Raw genomic sequence first — 17046 nt, 5'->3', positions numbered from 1 at the left:
TATCACTGTTGTGTTTGCCTTGTCTACTATCACACATGTCCAACGGGGAAATCCCTGGAAGTGTGGCATTTTCCTGTTTGTACTGTATGAAATGATTTTTACTGAGATGATAAAGATTTGCACTGTTGGCAGAGGCTGGTCATATTACAGTAGCACTGAGTTTTATAGATGTATTGTTGGGTGGGTTGGGGGGAGTCATATTTTGTTACTCCTTTTTGTAAACGTATTATGAATATGTGTTTTTGTGCTGAGTACTTAAGCCATGCGGTTTGTGAATTTGAAAGACTGCTTACAATTTGGCAGCATCACCACCACTTCAGAAATCTCACTTCTTAGCTGTTGACTGTGTGATGCGTCATTTATCAAGGTGTTACATCATCAAATCATTTTCTGAGTAATAGTTTTTATTGTTGCAGTTTACTGGTAGCCTACTTGCACCTTAATGCATCACTAATTGTAGCAATTTCCTGTTACCTTCATTCACTGAAAATACAGAAGTAATTCTGTGAATGAGAGACAGTTTACATCCCCTGTAAGACATGCCCAACATGAATGTTTGCAATTCATAGTCAAACATGTATGTTTTTACAGATATAAACACTATCCGTTATGACTTCCCATTTCCATATTTCCTTTTGTTGGTGAGTTGAATCCGGACATCCTGCAGAGTCTGTATGCCAGTCAGTCATTTACAATAGGTTGTCCTGATAACGTTTATTTGTTAGCATAAACCCTTTACGGTACATGATTGGTAGGTTAGCTAGCAGGATGAGAAACTCTTTGACCTTACAGTCATAGCCCACACCAGCGCACCCCCCCCCCCCCCCCCCCCCCCCAACCTCATTTCCTTCTTTAAAGGAGGACTTTGCACTTGACAGCTCGGTGTTTGCTTTCGTCAGCAGTGTGGTATGTGTGTTTGCTTTATTGTGATTAGGAATTATTAAGGTGGACTCGCATGTCATCTAATGTTACAGCGTTAGAGAGCCTTTGTATATTTACAGAATAGGCTGCCGCCTGACTCTGTTCAACAAACATCTCATAAAGAATAGTGAGGAAGAGGTTTGTGATGTGATCTGGAGAGCAAACAAACGTGTGAATGGAAAAGACGCATGTGTGTCTCACTTGACTAATGTTTTTTGTGTGTGTGTCTAATATCTGATTTTGTGTGTTGTGAGAGACTGTGTTTCAGCACCAGCCTCTGTTTATACCAACACTCTTTATTGTGCTGCATCGCAGACAGAGATCTTGTCTGACAGGTTTTCCTACACACCCACTCATAAACACATGCATGCTTTTACACAAACGTGGGTGTGGCTTGGATTTTTTTTATAATACTTTTTTTGCTCTCTTCAAGTCAGACTGCTGTTTTGTCAAGCTCAAGGAATGAGCTGGTGACTAGTGTCTTTACCACTAAGGGTGTGTGTTTGCTCAGCTCACCCCAGCTGTGTCCGTCATCTCAGCAGCAGCAGTAGGCTTTTTCACACATACACAACACAACACACTCAGGATGGCGGGGGAGTGTGTTGCAGAGGGTCCGGACCTGAAGGAGATGGCCGAGGAGGAACTATGGGACTTGATTAATGACAACCGCCATCGGATCTGCCTGGGAGTGCGACCATGCACCTTGATCCCGTACCTGAGGCAGGCCAGGGTGCTCACCGAGATGGATGAGGACGAGATCCTCTCCTGCCACAACCTCACCAACCGCAGCATGAGAACCAGTGAGAATCTTGACTTGATATTTTAGTTAAAAGCGTAGATGTCACGTCAGTTATTTGTTTTTCTTTACTGCACCTGGCTTGTTTACATTAACTGTAGATTGCATTACTAAGAGAAAAAGGACATTCCTGTAACACCTGCTGTACTGACATCAAATATGTCTCAGTAAAATCAACATGCCATGTCTCCTGACTGAGTCTAAGCGCTTATCTGCATGCTCATTAACACATTCTTCAAAAATGTAAAGGGGATTTATTGTGCTTTTCCTTATTTTAGGTCATATATATGTATATATAATGTTACAATAGCACCGGCTTTTAACTGCTCTGTCTCAGCGTTTTTTCTACTGTCAACCCGAGCTGATGTAAGCTTGTGACCGATTTCTTCATATGGTCATCTGCCCAACAGTGTACACTTTCACTTCTCCGCTCTGATCACATTATGGCATTTTTCAATATTTTGGCAGTAGTCACTCCGAGCCATGACTTGAGACAAGCTGGCACTCTTTGAGTTTTTTCCCATTACAAAGCAGGGCAAAGTAAAATAAGTTGTTTACCTGTTGGAGGTGCGCAACTCTTCATCAAACATCATCATCACTGTGGCTGCTTTTACTATTCCTATGGATCCTACAGTATATATCTTCATATGCTTTAGTGTCAACTATTTTATAGCTATTTTTCTGCTAATATTCTAAATTCTGCTAAAGTAAGGAAGACATTTAATTTCCTGTAAATTCCTCACAATAAAAGTCTCCTGTTATTTAGTTTTTTTAAAAGCTTTTAATTCTAAGCTGTGTGTAAAACAGGAAATGTTGGGTTTGCATTGGCAGTAATTTAAAGGGAATTTTTGGTATTTTTCAACCTAGACGCTACTTTCCTCATTCATTAGACATTTTGTGTCTAATGAGGACAACAGTTTTATAAATTGGTCCAGTATTGAGTGAGAGCGCTACAGCTGGCAAACAGGCTGCAATGTAATTCAACAGGGCCATATGAAATCTCGCAAGAGTTAGATTATTGCAGAAATCAGCAAAATCTTTAGCTATGACATTGAAACATTTTTAGATAACATTAAGCTACGCCTCCTGTCCTCCAACACAACAAACTCCTCCAGGCACTTCTCTCTCCAACTGTGTCATGGCTAAATATTTAGCTGATTCCGACAACAACTCAACTCTCGTGAGATTTCAGAACAAAACTTTTCTTGAGCGAGACTTGGTCAGGCACAATAGCAAGCAGACTGGATAAAGGGAAAGGTAAAGAAAAAAGTTTTATTTCTCTTTATGTTCTTTTCCATCATTTTGATAAACACTAATAATAATTTAATTCTGTCAGTGGCAAAAAACATGCACTTTTACATTGACAGGCTGCTATTGCCTTTTCGGATTACATTGTAGCCCATTTTCCGGTTGCCAGCTGAATCTAACCCCATTCAGTACTGGACCAGTTTCAAAAACTGTTGTACCCATTAGTCACTTAGACACAAAATTAAGTTTAAATCCAAAAATAACAAAGGTTCCTGTTAACACAACTCTAATATGGCTGCCCTCTGGCATGATTCTGAAAAGTTGAGATCAGAGTAGAGTGGAATCATCGGGATGAGGGCCTTCAAGAGACATAACCTGAGACTACCTGTTAAGAGACAGAGGCTGAACTGAAGGGCTGCATGAATGGCTGTTATAACATATATGAGTTTATTAACTGTGAATCATGCAAAGCTATCCTAGTGGAAATATAAAAATATAAAGGTGAGAATTAACATAATAGGTCCAATTTGCATTCTTATTGTTGGGAAATAATAATGCAGTGCTTTTGTTTCTGAATCAAGCTGTATCCATGTAAAAGAACGTGACCTTTTATCTTTATATGAAATCTGTTTTGTCAACGGTTAGGGTTGGAGTTATAGATGGTATTAAATTACCTTCTATTGTTTAAAGGCTACATGCTGGATCTGCTGAGGACCCAGGGGAGAAATGGTGGTGTGGCTTTGCTGGAGAGCCTGATGATCCATTACCCGACTCTGTACACCCAGGTCACTGGACGCAAGCCCAGCACTGAGCCTTCTAAATTCAGCGGTCTGTGGCCTAAAGTCTTCCTGCATTTTAATGGAAAATGTGTGTTTTACTTGCTTTATGTCTGACTTGCATCACTCTCCTTGCAGGCCTGATAAAGTATTCAGAGTTGACAGAGTATCTGGTCAGAGCAGTAACCGGGATGCAGAAAGAGCTCCAGGAGGCACGTTGTGAGGCTGGCAGAATGAAAGCACGCTGCACCACCCTGGAGTCAGAAATCAGGCAGTTAATGGAGCAGGAAGAGAAGTCCAGATGTCTTCACTCTGAAAATGAACACATACGACGACACTTGTGTTCTCTGCAACGTGAAGTCACCAAGCTGAAGGATGAGAAGTGTGACTTGTATATGCGCTACACAGCAACCATTGAGGAGAAATCTGCTGTGAACATACGCCTCCATGACCTCAACCTGCAGGTCAGTGATTCTCACTTTCTAACCTTGACAAACTCTGAAATCCAGTTTCTCCTCGCTCTCTGAAACACAAAGCGGTGATCTCAGTGGAAACTCCTAACAGGGTCAACGTTAAACAACTGAAATCTGAGCATTGTAGCTCGATGCAAATGGACACCTTCTGTGAAAAGAGCTGTATAACTTCTATTGTGACTCTAGAGGTGCTTTGCCTTCACACCATTGTATTATGGGATACATTCCAGCATTTTTAGGATTTCTTGGCATCTTCAACACCAGCTGTGGCCTTTTTTTGATCAATCTCTCAGACATATTTAAACCTTTTCAAAGTTCTACAATCACATGGTTCTGTATGCAATGGCATGTAATTAAAGCACAGAAACAATGTCATTTTCTTATACACATACAGGTGACATAGTAGCAAATATTTGTAATAATTAACCATTTGAGTCACATTCATAATATTTGTATCAACTAAAACTACTAGTAAAAATGTATTTTACAGTCACATTATTCGTCATTTATCAAGCAAAAATGTAAAACTTTCAACAGTTCTGGATTCTCAAACATGAGGATTCACTGCTTTTGTATAATTGTAGGTTGAATACATTAGAGGATTGTTGGTGAGAAAATGAAACCATCCATGGATGGCACCTTGGGCAAACGAATGGAAATGTTTTTAACTAAAAATCTATTTTTTTTTAAACCACAGATTAATCGCTCCATCTGCATTATTTTGTCTTGTGTGCTAGCAGGTGTACCAGCTGCAAACTGAGCTGCAGAAAGCCTCGATGGAGAACGAGTACCAGAAGCGCCAGTCGATCAGGTGTGCCTCAACTCCTGCCACACCGCAACTGCAAGAGGAAGTCAGAGCTCTGCGCTGCCAGCTGGCAAAAGCAGAAAAGCTGAACCCAGTGAGAATAATTTATAACTTAATCATTCTATGTTATTAGCAGATGTGGTTTACAGTGAAAGAGTCAATAAAATGTCTTCATATATCTCATCTGCTGTCGCTGTTGTGTCCTTCTCAGGCTTGTCAGGACATTCTGGCCCAGGACCTGGCTGAGGCCATAGGTAGCCAGGTGGAGCTTGCGGAACAGCTCAGGTGTTACAGAGGGGAAAATGAGCAGCTGGTCAGAGAGAAACAAGAGGTGTGTGTGTGTGTGTGTGTATTTGCTTGTGTGTGTGTGTGTTTGTTTATGTCCCAAAAACATCAGGACATCAGGAAATGCCATGCAAATTCAGCTTTTTGGAAATCATCATGGAAATGAGTAGCTGTGGGCTGCCATGCATAACCATGGAAAATGTCCAGTTTTAGCAGTTTTTCTAAGCAGTGTTGCATTATGTGGAGACATCAAATAATATCATAGTTGAACAGTCTCTTTGAATTAGAATTTAAAGAGTTACATTTGTTTTTTTAATGGCAATACCACATAGCACCACTCTTTATTTCAAATGTTCCATGTGTTGCTTTGTATGAAAATAAACTTACTCATCAGATTCTATGTGTGTCTGCAATGCTTACCCCAAATCCCTGACGCCTCATTGGTGTAACGTGTGTATTTGTGTTCAGCTCCTGGATCAGAAGGAGTGCCTGAGCCTTCAGGTGCAGCAGCTGACCCTAGACTGTAATATGCACCAGCAGAAGAGCACCTTGATCCAGATCCAGATGAGGGAGGTCCAGACAGAGAGAGACCTAGTAAGTCACTTATATCAGTGCCTTCACTCAAACACGCCCTTTTAAATTCCTTTTGAACAAATTTAAAGAATCAGTTTTTTATCTTCCATCACATCATGTTGTTTGTTTTCCTTGTTGATAAGGTGTGTAGTTATTTATTTTTCTGAAGGGACACTAGTTCAATTCTCTTCTACTGGACACATTACTCTTTTTGCTACATTCCACCTGCAGTAAAGGGTTCTTCTCGTGCTATTCTTCTCTTTCATTCACCTCCATTCGCTCCTCTTTACATAATGGGACATTGTTCATAATGTTCATTGTTCACACCTGAAGAACTTTCAAGTAGTCACATAGCTGCCAACTGCTCCACTAGAGTTATGCAAGACTTCCACAACACAAGACTGATTATACTTGACAGCTCCTGGGTGTAATTACCAGCTCATGCTTGCTGTGTAATGTGGGACACATATGTCCATAAGATTAAGTGTTAATTCAACTTCCTGATTTCAAGCGATATCTGAGTTGCATTGTGTCCTACAATAATTATCATTGTGGATTAAGAGCCTAAGATGTTTGTTGTAGCTTTAGTGAGATAAGATATACATGTAGCATGCAAGAGGTTCTCTAGGTCTCTACCTTTAAATCCCGCCTGAAAACGCACCTATTCAGAGTGGCCTACTCTATCTCCCATTAACTATGCAATCTTCATTCTTGTTTATTTATTGTACTAATGCACTTTGAAGTCACGTTCATATTTATTCTTCTTTATTCTTTATCTTTGCACTAAATGTCACCTGATTTGTATTGTTTGATGTACTGTTGTTGTGTTATATGTGCTATGTGACTCAAACATTATATCCTCTCCAAGATTCTATCATGTATTGTTCTGAGTTGATGTGTTCACAAGAATGTATCAAAATGGTGTCAACCACAGACGCATATTTGTTAACATCATGCCATTATTCTTTAGTCAGGAAATCCCTGTATGAGACATGTGTATCCTGGTTTATGTTACAGGTGGTGTTTGAAAAGTTTAGTATTGTGGTTGTCATGACATTGTGGTTTCTAAATGGAGCATAAACGTGGTTCTACTGTATCTATCTACATGAACGAGCAAGGTGAAAGAACAAGGTGTGTCTGTGCATGGTTGATTCTGCGTAAAATAAATATGAGCACTAATGTGCTTCTAGGCGTACCTGTCCAGGGACGAAGCTCAGGCCATGATCGCTCGTATCCTGGCTGAGAAGGACACCCTGAGGTCACAGCTGGTGGAGACCCAGGACAGGGTCTTCAGCCTGCAAGGCAAACACAGCCACAGAGAAGAACGACAGAGCTCTGAGGTAATTTCTCACACAAACAAATATGAGCATAGAGATGTACATGATGAATAATGATGTTAATGTGGCGCATTATGTTTGTGTCAAAGGAGAGGGAGGACGGCTGGGAGAGCCGGAGGTCCAGCAGTGAAGAATCGTCATTCCCAAATAGACGTAGACTGTGCCGAATGGATGCAGTCAATCCCATGACATCCTTCAATTCTGAGGTGTGTGTGTGTGTGTGTGTGTGTGTGCGTGTGTGTGTCTGTGTGTGTGTGTGTGTGTGTGTGTGTGTGTCTGTGTGTGTGTCTGTGTGTGTGTGTCTGTGTGTGTGTGTGTGTGTCTGTGTAAGATCAGCCATAATGATTTTTTTCAGCACTAGATATCATACTTTATGAACACCGACCGCAACGTGTCCACAAAACCGAGAAACTGTCCAGTTCTGGAATTCAGTTTTGATTCCTAGCCCTGTTTACTTTAATCAGATTTTTTGTTTAGTTTTATAATTCAGTTTATGTTTTTGTCAAGGCAACATTAAACATCCATGCATCGAGAAGTTTGGGAGATTTTCCCAAATGAGGAAAGGGGTTTGTTAAAAAATATGTTTTTGTTCAATGGCTTAAATTATATTATGGTATTGAAAACAATCATGTTGGTGGTCATATTGTAAGATTTTTACCCCTTTTTGAAATATATAGACATTAAAACATTTTTTCTGCATTGTTCTGATTTTATATTTGTTTGTGTATAGTATGAAGATACAGCAGCAAATAGTATCCGATCCCGGAACGCAGAGCCCCCCAGTCCAGACTCGATCCGCAGAAGGGAGGAAGTTCTGTATGCAGACAGCAGGTGTGTGTGTGTGTGTGTGTGTGTGTGTGTGTGTGTGTGTGTGTGTGTGTGTGTGTGTGTTTGTGTTTGTGTGTGTGTGTGTGTGTGTGTGTGTGTGTGTGTGTGTGTTCATTTCATCATTTTATTTGAAAGTACAACATATGTTCCGTCGCTCTTAACAAACTTTAACAGTCCAGGTGTTGTCTGCTGCATTCCTTTCTGTTGATGTAATGTGACAGGGTCCTGTTTCTGGTGGATTATCAATTTACAGAGATAAGAGGGGCTAAATTAGGATCAGACGATTCCAAAAAAAGACACAAATAAGTGCAGCCAAGAGGAAATCATTCAACATATAGTGCAACAACCTCACACCCCTCACCAAACCAGTCTAACTAGATAGTTGTCTCAAATGAAAAGCATATTCTTCTTTATTTAAATGAACTCGGTATAAAGTGTGCACCTCAGGATTAATACTGTGTGTGCTCCTGGTTGTTTGTGCAAGACGGAGACAGAGAAATCTAACGCAGGTGCTCATGTGGCTGTTTTTTTCTCTTGTAGCCTGGAAACAGCAGAGACTGATTCCATACTGGAAGACTTTGTGTTCCTCCCCAGCGGTATGCATAGAAAACATATGATCTCTCTTTGTTTAAGTGACTGTGTACTTGTGTGTGCATTGTTGTGGAGGTAGAGGGGGTTTATGGTTTGCTGTTGTTTAGCAGGACCTTCATCAGCTTTTGTTCAGTGTTGTCCCCTTGCCACAGCTGTAAAGTGACACATTAACCCTGGCACATTATTTCCAGGGAAACAACCTTGATGCCAAATCATTAAACAGCCTCTCTTTTGTTTAGTGGGGAGTGAAGACAAACAGACTCCAAGGCTTTCCTCTTCTAAATGCACCAGCGCCGACAGGTGAGGTGATCCATCATTGTTATAAATAGACAGCTTCATGTTACTTAACATGTTTCAGTAGAGCAGATGGGAGTCTACCTGAATGTGTTTGACACACTGCACACTGAAGGCTGTGCATAGTCTTGAGGTAAATCATAAATTCAGTAGAGTTAATAATGGCACTGGAGATTAATAATCAATAATGTACACTACTGAATGACACACAACATCCAGTAAGAGCTCATAAAGTGCAGACTAGAAGTAGGGCAGTGAGAGCTTTGTCATTGTTTTGGCTCTTTTCTCCAACATGTATTCATAACCCATAGACTATAAATAAAAGTGGAATATTTTGTCACCTGTCCCCATACAACTGAGCATGTGTTACAGGATGTGGGTCCTAGACTGCAGACGGTGACTGCAAACGATTTGCAACCGAACAATAAATACAATGACTTTAATGAATCAAGTAACTTTAAGGTGTACAAGGGTGGGTTTTATTGCTTATGAATTCAACTTTTTTAAAACTGTCACTGTTCTACCATTTACAAAGCACAGTATTTAATGGATTTCAGCTACGTCATGAAGTAAAATGTTTCTTTGTCATGAAAGTAAACTGTAATCTCTGCAATGATTTAAGTGTTTAATTAAGCATTTTATTCGTTCTTTATCTTCTCTCAGCCTGTCTAGAACTTCGGCCCCGCCCTTCCTAATGCGTTCTCGCCCAAAAGCCATTCGGGTCAACGGCCGCGTTCTCACCATCTCCTTCCAGGGGGAGGCGCTACTGAGCCAGCTAACAGTGCTGGGAGGCAATAAGACCGGAGTGTTTGTGCACCAGGTGACAGACGGGAGTGCTGCCAACACTGTTGGCATCAGCCCTGGGGCACAAATAGTGGAGGTAAGTGGAAGTGTGTTTGGGAGCACAGTACTTGTATTCATCTTGCTAGCTGTGAAGGTGTTTCTCATCATACTGTTGCTCTGCAGGTGAAGTACCAGCAGAACAAGAAGGCTCTGAGGATGGTGCTGGAGGATTCCACTTTAGAGGAAGCTGTATGGGCTCTCGGCCAGATCACAGGACTCTGCCACCTCTCCCTCCGGCCCAAGCAAGATGGTACCTCCCACAGTGTTTTTCTGACACGTTTTTAATGAGACATCTTCAACAAAACAAGATGGTGTATGAATCATTTCTACAGCGTTTAAATGTAGATGTTACATTTCATTCTGAAACATATCTTTTTTCCTTTAAGCCAAAATGGCCTAAATATTCATACTGTAAATAAGTCATATAAGTTTATATTTTCCATGATAAAAACTAAAATGGTTTAAAGCGTAATTCCAGTTCATTGGCACTGGGACAATCTGTGCAAAAAACATTTTGCCTATTTCATTTTCAGATACACAACAATTTGCTTTTTACATACACAACATCATATTATAGCAGATCACAGTGATTTTAGAGTTCTAAACTATACTAGTTAGTATCAATTAGGCTGAAAAAAAACAAACTTCAGTTTAATAACTTCACAAGTAAATAAATCAAATTTGCATTCATGTCATGGCTGCCGTTTACATACTCTACAAACAAAGCAAAGCCCACAGCAGGGTTTAATAGACAATCCAATATTAATGGCTCCTCTGTTGTCCATTAAATCCTCTTATCTAATTGTTTCTGTCTGTGTACACATAATTCTATTGGGTGTGATGGGTGGAGGACCGTGGATTTTTTTTATAGATATTGGCCCAACGAACACTAGAAGTCTAATTCTGAACAGATTGCATCATGTAAATCATTTGTCAGATACAAATATTTAGGGGCTTTAGTTTAAGTGTTTTTCTCTTCTTGTTATTCAGACTATGAGCTGCTGCTGCAGCAGCTGCAGAACAATGAGACATCCTCAGGAGACTCCTTCTACGTGCGCGTCAACATGACTCTCCCTGCTGGTCCTAGTGGCACCCTGACTGTTTCCTGCAACGACATCCTGCATGTGACCAACACACGACCAGCAGGCATTGTGGACTCATGGCACGCCAGCCAAGTGCACCCCTGTCAACTTCTGGACCTCCAGAGTGGAACTGTACCCAACTATTACAGGTAGATACACTGATGAAGAATGTAGACATTAGTATTTGAATACTGGAGGTTTTTGTGTCATGATTTTCTGATGTCACAGGGCACAGGGACTTCTGATTCGAACAATTGAAGAAATGAGTTTTCAAATAAAGAAATCTAAAAAGGTAAGAATAATTTATTTACTGCCATCCAATAACCCCCCCCCTCCAATCCACATTTCCACAGTGTTAAATCACACCTTGGAATATTCCTCTCTCTCACCAGGCTGGCCGTGTGGTGGCTCAGAATCAACAGAAAGCAGTGAGGATTGTCAGCACTGGGCGACTTGGCAGGAACCCGCTGTGGGTCAGCGTGGAGGATGAACAGACCAAGAGCCCAGAGTCAGGTACCTGAACATGTATCAGTACAGTCACACAAGTACAAAAGTACTCTGCTCCATTTCTTCTTGAATATTCTGCAAATGTGTACAATATAACAGTGTGTATTCTTTCCCGTGCAGGTGACGCATCAGCACCCAGAAGCTGTGTAACCCTCATGCCCTACTCTCTGGTCACCCCCCACTACCCACCCGTCTGCAGGCCCGTGCTGCTGCTGCCCACCATTCTGGGACGCATGTTGGATAAGAAGCTGGGAGGCTGGCAGGGCTTTCAGCTCTGTAAGCCTGGTAAGAGAAATGTTATTGTTATATACTGACATGGAACTCTGCGCACTCATATTTCATATCTTTCTCCACCTGAGCGTATACCATTGAAGTCAAAATGTTCAATATTGAGCAGGGACACACTTTCCTGAGCCGGCAGATAAGGTTGTTTGTCTTGATGGATCACAAGTTTTATTGGTGAAATAGCTTATGTATGTCTCCCTCTATTTCTGATGTCACGCTGTAATAGAAGTATGTTTTGCTGCCTTAGTAAACAACCAATCTCATATTGTACACTGTTTGACATTTTATGGGTTTGTCTGTTGCTGAAAGTCAGGAAGGAAATAAACTTTGAGAATAAATAGTAATAAAAATGATTGAGGCTATAAAGACAGTAAATGCTAGCCAGTGGTCCCTGTGGTGATAAGGTAAAATGAATTTTGAATGATATTTGTAGTAAATTTTGATTGCATAAGACTTGGATATTTACAAGAATAAAAATACAGGATATACAGAAAAAAATCAAATAAAGTTTAAGATAATACGCCAATTTAAAAATGCATAAATAAATCACAGATTATACAACGACTGGAGATAAAATGACACATTTCCATTTCGAGCTTGAAAGAAAATGATGTCCATGACCTCATATACTATGTTATCTCTTCTTCCCATCCCTGTCTGTTTCTATTTACACTCCTTTTTGTCCCTCCCATGCTGCAGAGGCTCTGAGCTCCAGTGATCACGCCGCCCGACTGCAGAGGTCCGAGATTCTGGAGGAGTGTGATCAGGGAAGAAACTGCTACACCCTGCAGAGCGTCGAGAAAATCATGGCGAAGGTCAGAGCTTTTAACACCAAATCAGAGTTTGTGATGGCTAGTGACTCAAGAGCTGTGACTTACTGTAGGAACTAGTGGTGTGAAAGAGGGTGGGAAGGACCTACAGTAAATGGTTAATTAGTTATTAGGTTGCCTGCACATAAACATATTTCCTTTTTCTCTATATTTCCTCTTTGTACTTCTTTTGTGTTTATTTAAAAATCTCTTTGTACTCATATTCCATTTTTTTGCCTTCTCATCTTGTAGGGAATTCACTGTGTTCTGCCGCTGGGACTGGACTGCGTGCGTCGCCTGCACAGGGCAGACATCTTCCCTATCATCATTTTTATCAGACAGTCTGCCCGCAGTGCTCGTAAGCTGAGGTAAACTCCCTCCTTTTTCATACAAATGCTGACAGAGCTCATGTGGTTGCTCAAGACTCTGATATCACATTCAGATAATCTCTGTAAAGTACACGTATGAGTACTTATCTGTCTGTGAACTGCTCATCACACTGATATCTGACCCCATATTTCATTGCTGTAGAAAAAGATTCATTTCCACATTAAGTTTCTACTCATACTGACTGCAGTCACACATGCATTACTGTGAAATGGAAGAGTACACATCACACATTGAAAACAAGTCATGATTACATGCTATGCAGGTATACAATAATTCTCATGACCTCTTGTGTCACTTGTCTGAATTTATTTATTAAACATTTGATGTGCTACAATCCTGGAAAGACATAAACTGAGTAAATATTAGTAGAAATGATGGAGGCTTTTACATCTTAAATGTGGTTCGCTTCCTTGTTGCATCCTCTTAATAATTAACATGAAATGCTCAACTTTAAAGACGTAATCCACCCTTTATTACACTGTTGCATATCACGATGTTGCCACGTTCAGTGTATTTCAGTAGTGCCCTGAAATCTGGTAATCTTCCTACATTTCCCTGAATGATATTCAACCAAAAAACAGGCTTTCATTTTTAATGAACAGCCTCTGTTTATCAGTTGAATAAGCAAAAGCAGAAAAGCAATGTTCAGTCTTCTTCCACTGAATAAAAACCACACAGCAGTTACAGGATATCCTCTTGTGGCTGTGATGATTTATGTTCAACATGCACCTAGAAGGAAGTCTGTTTTCTGTGATTCAAGACCTAATGTTCAGTGTTTTATGTAACTGAATAATCGTGTACAGTCAAACTCAATTGTAGTTGTGCAATAGAGAAATATATTGTTATGATACTGCTTTCTATATTAGAACTATGAACAAAAACTGAAACCAGCACCACCAAAACCAGCAAGCAAAAACTGGATCAAAAAATCATGTTGTCACTCCTTTCTTTCTTTCTTTCTTTTTTTCTTTCTCTCTCTCAACACTTCTAGGTCAAAGCTGCAACGCCACGGCCAGTCAGAAGAGCAGCTGCTGGCGTGTTCAAGGAGCGAGGAGCCCCTGCTGGACAAGCTGCCGTGTCTGTATCACAACGTGGCTTCAGAGTCCTGGTGTGACCAGACTTCCTTGCTGACCAGCCTGCGGACCATCATCTGGGAAGAGCAGAAGAAGATCGTCTGGGTGGAGCCTGACCTGTGGTGAACGGAAAAATAGAAAGAAAAAAAAATCAGAATGCAGAAGATAAAAAATAAGAAGAAGAATTTTAATTTTGAAAAGGGCTTTTTCATCAACATGATAAAACAGTGTAATATATTGATAATAGTATAAACAAACTTTACAATTATTTTTGTAAACACATGTATGTATCTATGATACTTATGAGTAACTAGGTGAATGAAGGATTCTCATAATGTGTAATTTTCTTTTTAACAATGTATTCATTCTTTACTTCACCCAGAAACATTTTTGGTGTTGTGTGTTGCCTCCCTTTTGGAGGCATTTGTTTAAAACAAATACAGGTGTTAGGTCAAATGTATACTTGACATGAGGACATTTACTATGAGTATGTACTGTATCTCTACAATATGTTGTAGATCAATTTCTCCCACTGTGAGGGATTTCCTTTTATTGCTGTGGATGTGCCAAAACCATTTCATGTACTTAATTAGAATACAGCACGTTTCCGTCAGTTTTATTCAGTTTGCATCAAATGTGATCATTATTAAAATAAACAATCAAAGAATAAATATATATATATATATATATATATATATAGTGGTGTTCCAGTGTTAGCACTGTGGGCCTAAATTCGACAAAAGAACTGGTAAAACTAGACTAAAAGGACAAAAATGATTTATTTCCAAAATCTTTTTCTAAATATTAATTAGAAATGTACTGGTCAGTCAACATCAGTGACCATTTCTGTTCTTCCACAACATATTTATAGATTTGTAGACTAACAACTATCCTGACATGAGTGATTGCAATATTTAATGGTATATGTCATAAAAGTTTGAGGCTCATAATATTTAAATAATATTGCAGTTCGTCGCTACTCTTACTATTTTTGCAGCCCCAGTGTTTTTTGTCAATGTTTCGATTACCGAGTTTTCAAAAACTACTATATGTGAATGAAGTTGAAAGCAGCTGAAAGATAAAAAGGTTCAGATGGAAAGATTAAAAGGGTGATTCTTCAGAACAAATAAAGCCTTTTATGTGTTTTACTCTCCGGTGTTCGAAGATTAATATCCGTCTTTCTTATTTTCAAAATGTCTCAGGTGGAATCAGTTCAGGCTTTAATGAAGACAGGCTACATTTCATACAAAAAGTGTGCGAAAAGAGAAAATCATTACTCTAACTTTCAGCTCCGATAAATTTTACTTTAAAGAAAATGGGAGGAATGTATATGTGTAAGTTTAAAGAATAACATGTACATATTATTATTTTTTAAATGATAATGTCCATCTAAAAGTTCTGATAGTAATCTGAAGATTCACAGCACAAATTACACTAGATGACACAATGTCTTCCATTGAAAACCAGATGATACCAAAACAGAGAAGGAAAGGTAACACTCATTCGTGAAATAATCTATTAAATATTTTTGTACTGTATGACTGTAAATGATATTTGTGTATAAATGTTATCTTCTTGGCTATGTGAAGCTTATGGACCAGTTGCATGTGAGGAGGGCAAGAACGTGCTGTTTCCTGGAAAGACTGTAGCCTCTAAGATCTGTGTTCCTGCCACATCTTCATTTGAAGCCCCCAGACCATCCACACATAGATACTCTGAACAAAGGTCCTTCTACATGCAGCCGGAAAACTGGGAAACAGAGCAGGAGGGGCCCACCTTCCCTCTCCAAACCAAGAAAGAAGAAAATTCTGAGTGCAACCTCTGAGACCACCCCTGTCCCCTCTCTACTTCCAAAAATAGACAGAGGGGACAGAGTGATGCAGCTCTCCCAGAGGTGCAACAGACTGTTCTATTGGAGCCAGCAGAAGCCCTCAACAAAACAGTGACCTAAAACCCAAATGATTACCTGGACATATGCATCATCTTTAAATAAAATCTGTATATTTAAAATGGTGAGTTTATGGGTTTGTTTGAGAAGGATAATAAGTCCTGTGGTTTAATATGAGACAAAAAAACAATATGCAATGTTGAATATTTGTACCAAAACTTTGATTTGAAAAATATGACACTTGCCTGGTATAATGTAGAAAACAAACATACTCCACACACACAGTAACTTCAGTTGTGTTCTTACCCTACAGTATGTTGACAGCATACTGGTGAGTAAACAAAACTTAAAGAACAACGCCTGCTCTTCCACAATCTTAATTTATGACATGGTCTATCTTTTAATCAATTATTTGACTAAAGCCGTTCAACGTTCAATCTTCTATCTTTATATTTAACATTAATAATTATAATCCCATGTTCTAAAAACGCCCCAGGTGCAATTAATTAAGGCTTTAATTGAGAGGCTGCGGCGCGTGCGCGATTTAGGCGGTATTTTTGAGCTGCGTCACCACACGAGGGAGCAAAATCGACGCTGCTTCCAAGAGGAGACGTCGCAGTATGGCGCCTCCTGTATGTCCGTGTTTGGTTTATTTAATGTCAATATTATTAACTTTGTCCAAACACCTCGACACCGGAGGGGTTTCACCTGGCTGCAGCTGCACGGAGAGACAGAGAGACAGGTAAAATAACTCCTGCTAGCTTAATTGGACTGTGTTTGTTCTGTAAACTTACCTAAAATATTTCAAGTTCATTTGTAGAAGGGATTAAAGAGTTTACTGTAGCCACACTGTGCAGTTTAGCCTACAGCTTTGCAGATAATTGACAATTTGTCCTCAGGCCTCAACTCACACCTCTTAAACCTGTTCATGTATCTGAGTACTTTAATGCGGGTTCACACTGAGTTACAATTGAACACAGAGGAGCAGAACATTGCAAGAAAGCTACAATGTCCAAGTTGATTTAATTCAAATGATATCGTGTAAAATTCTACTTGTAGTTTAATGTAATAAAACCATCATATTTATTGAATAGAATTACAATTTTGTAATTTTATCCACTCTATACTACAGATAATTTCCAGCCTATTTCAGAAAGGTGGCTCTATACTCATAAATGATATCCTATGTAAACAACTTTACAATTAGGAATACTTGGATTATATAGGATTTGCCCATTGTAA

The 17046-nt window shown here is 39.7% G+C and overlaps 1 protein-coding gene across 2 annotated transcripts; it reads left to right on the top strand.

The window, feature by feature from the left end:
- Nucleotides 1-1409: 1409 nt before the first annotated feature.
- Nucleotides 1410-14938, top strand: card14 (caspase recruitment domain family, member 14). 2 transcript variants are annotated; one of them, XM_053341183.1, is made up of 20 exons: nucleotides 1410-1721; nucleotides 3656-3793; nucleotides 3880-4205; nucleotides 4955-5113; nucleotides 5231-5350; nucleotides 5773-5898; nucleotides 7068-7217; nucleotides 7304-7420; nucleotides 7945-8045; nucleotides 8583-8638; nucleotides 8873-8933; nucleotides 9600-9807; nucleotides 9894-10020; nucleotides 10761-11001; nucleotides 11081-11144; nucleotides 11245-11365; nucleotides 11480-11644; nucleotides 12344-12459; nucleotides 12706-12821; nucleotides 13835-14938. In XM_053341183.1, the coding sequence occupies exons 1-20, from the start codon at nucleotides 1508-1510 to the stop codon at nucleotides 14040-14042; spliced, it is 2934 nt and encodes a 977-aa protein (XP_053197158.1). In that variant the 5' UTR covers nucleotides 1410-1507; the 3' UTR covers nucleotides 14043-14938. The 2 variants fall into 2 exon arrangements, with proteins under 2 accessions (XP_053197158.1, XP_053197150.1); XM_053341175.1 differs by having other exon boundaries at nucleotides 9591-9807.
- Nucleotides 14939-17046: the final 2108 nt, after the last annotated feature.

This window comes from Scomber japonicus, chromosome 2 (assembly GCF_027409825.1).
Source record: "Scomber japonicus isolate fScoJap1 chromosome 2, fScoJap1.pri, whole genome shotgun sequence".
In the NCBI taxonomy this organism is placed as follows: Eukaryota; Metazoa; Chordata; class Actinopteri; order Scombriformes; family Scombridae; genus Scomber; species Scomber japonicus.
Note: the sequence above shows the minus strand (reverse complement) of the source record. Positions and strands in the feature narration are given on the sequence as shown.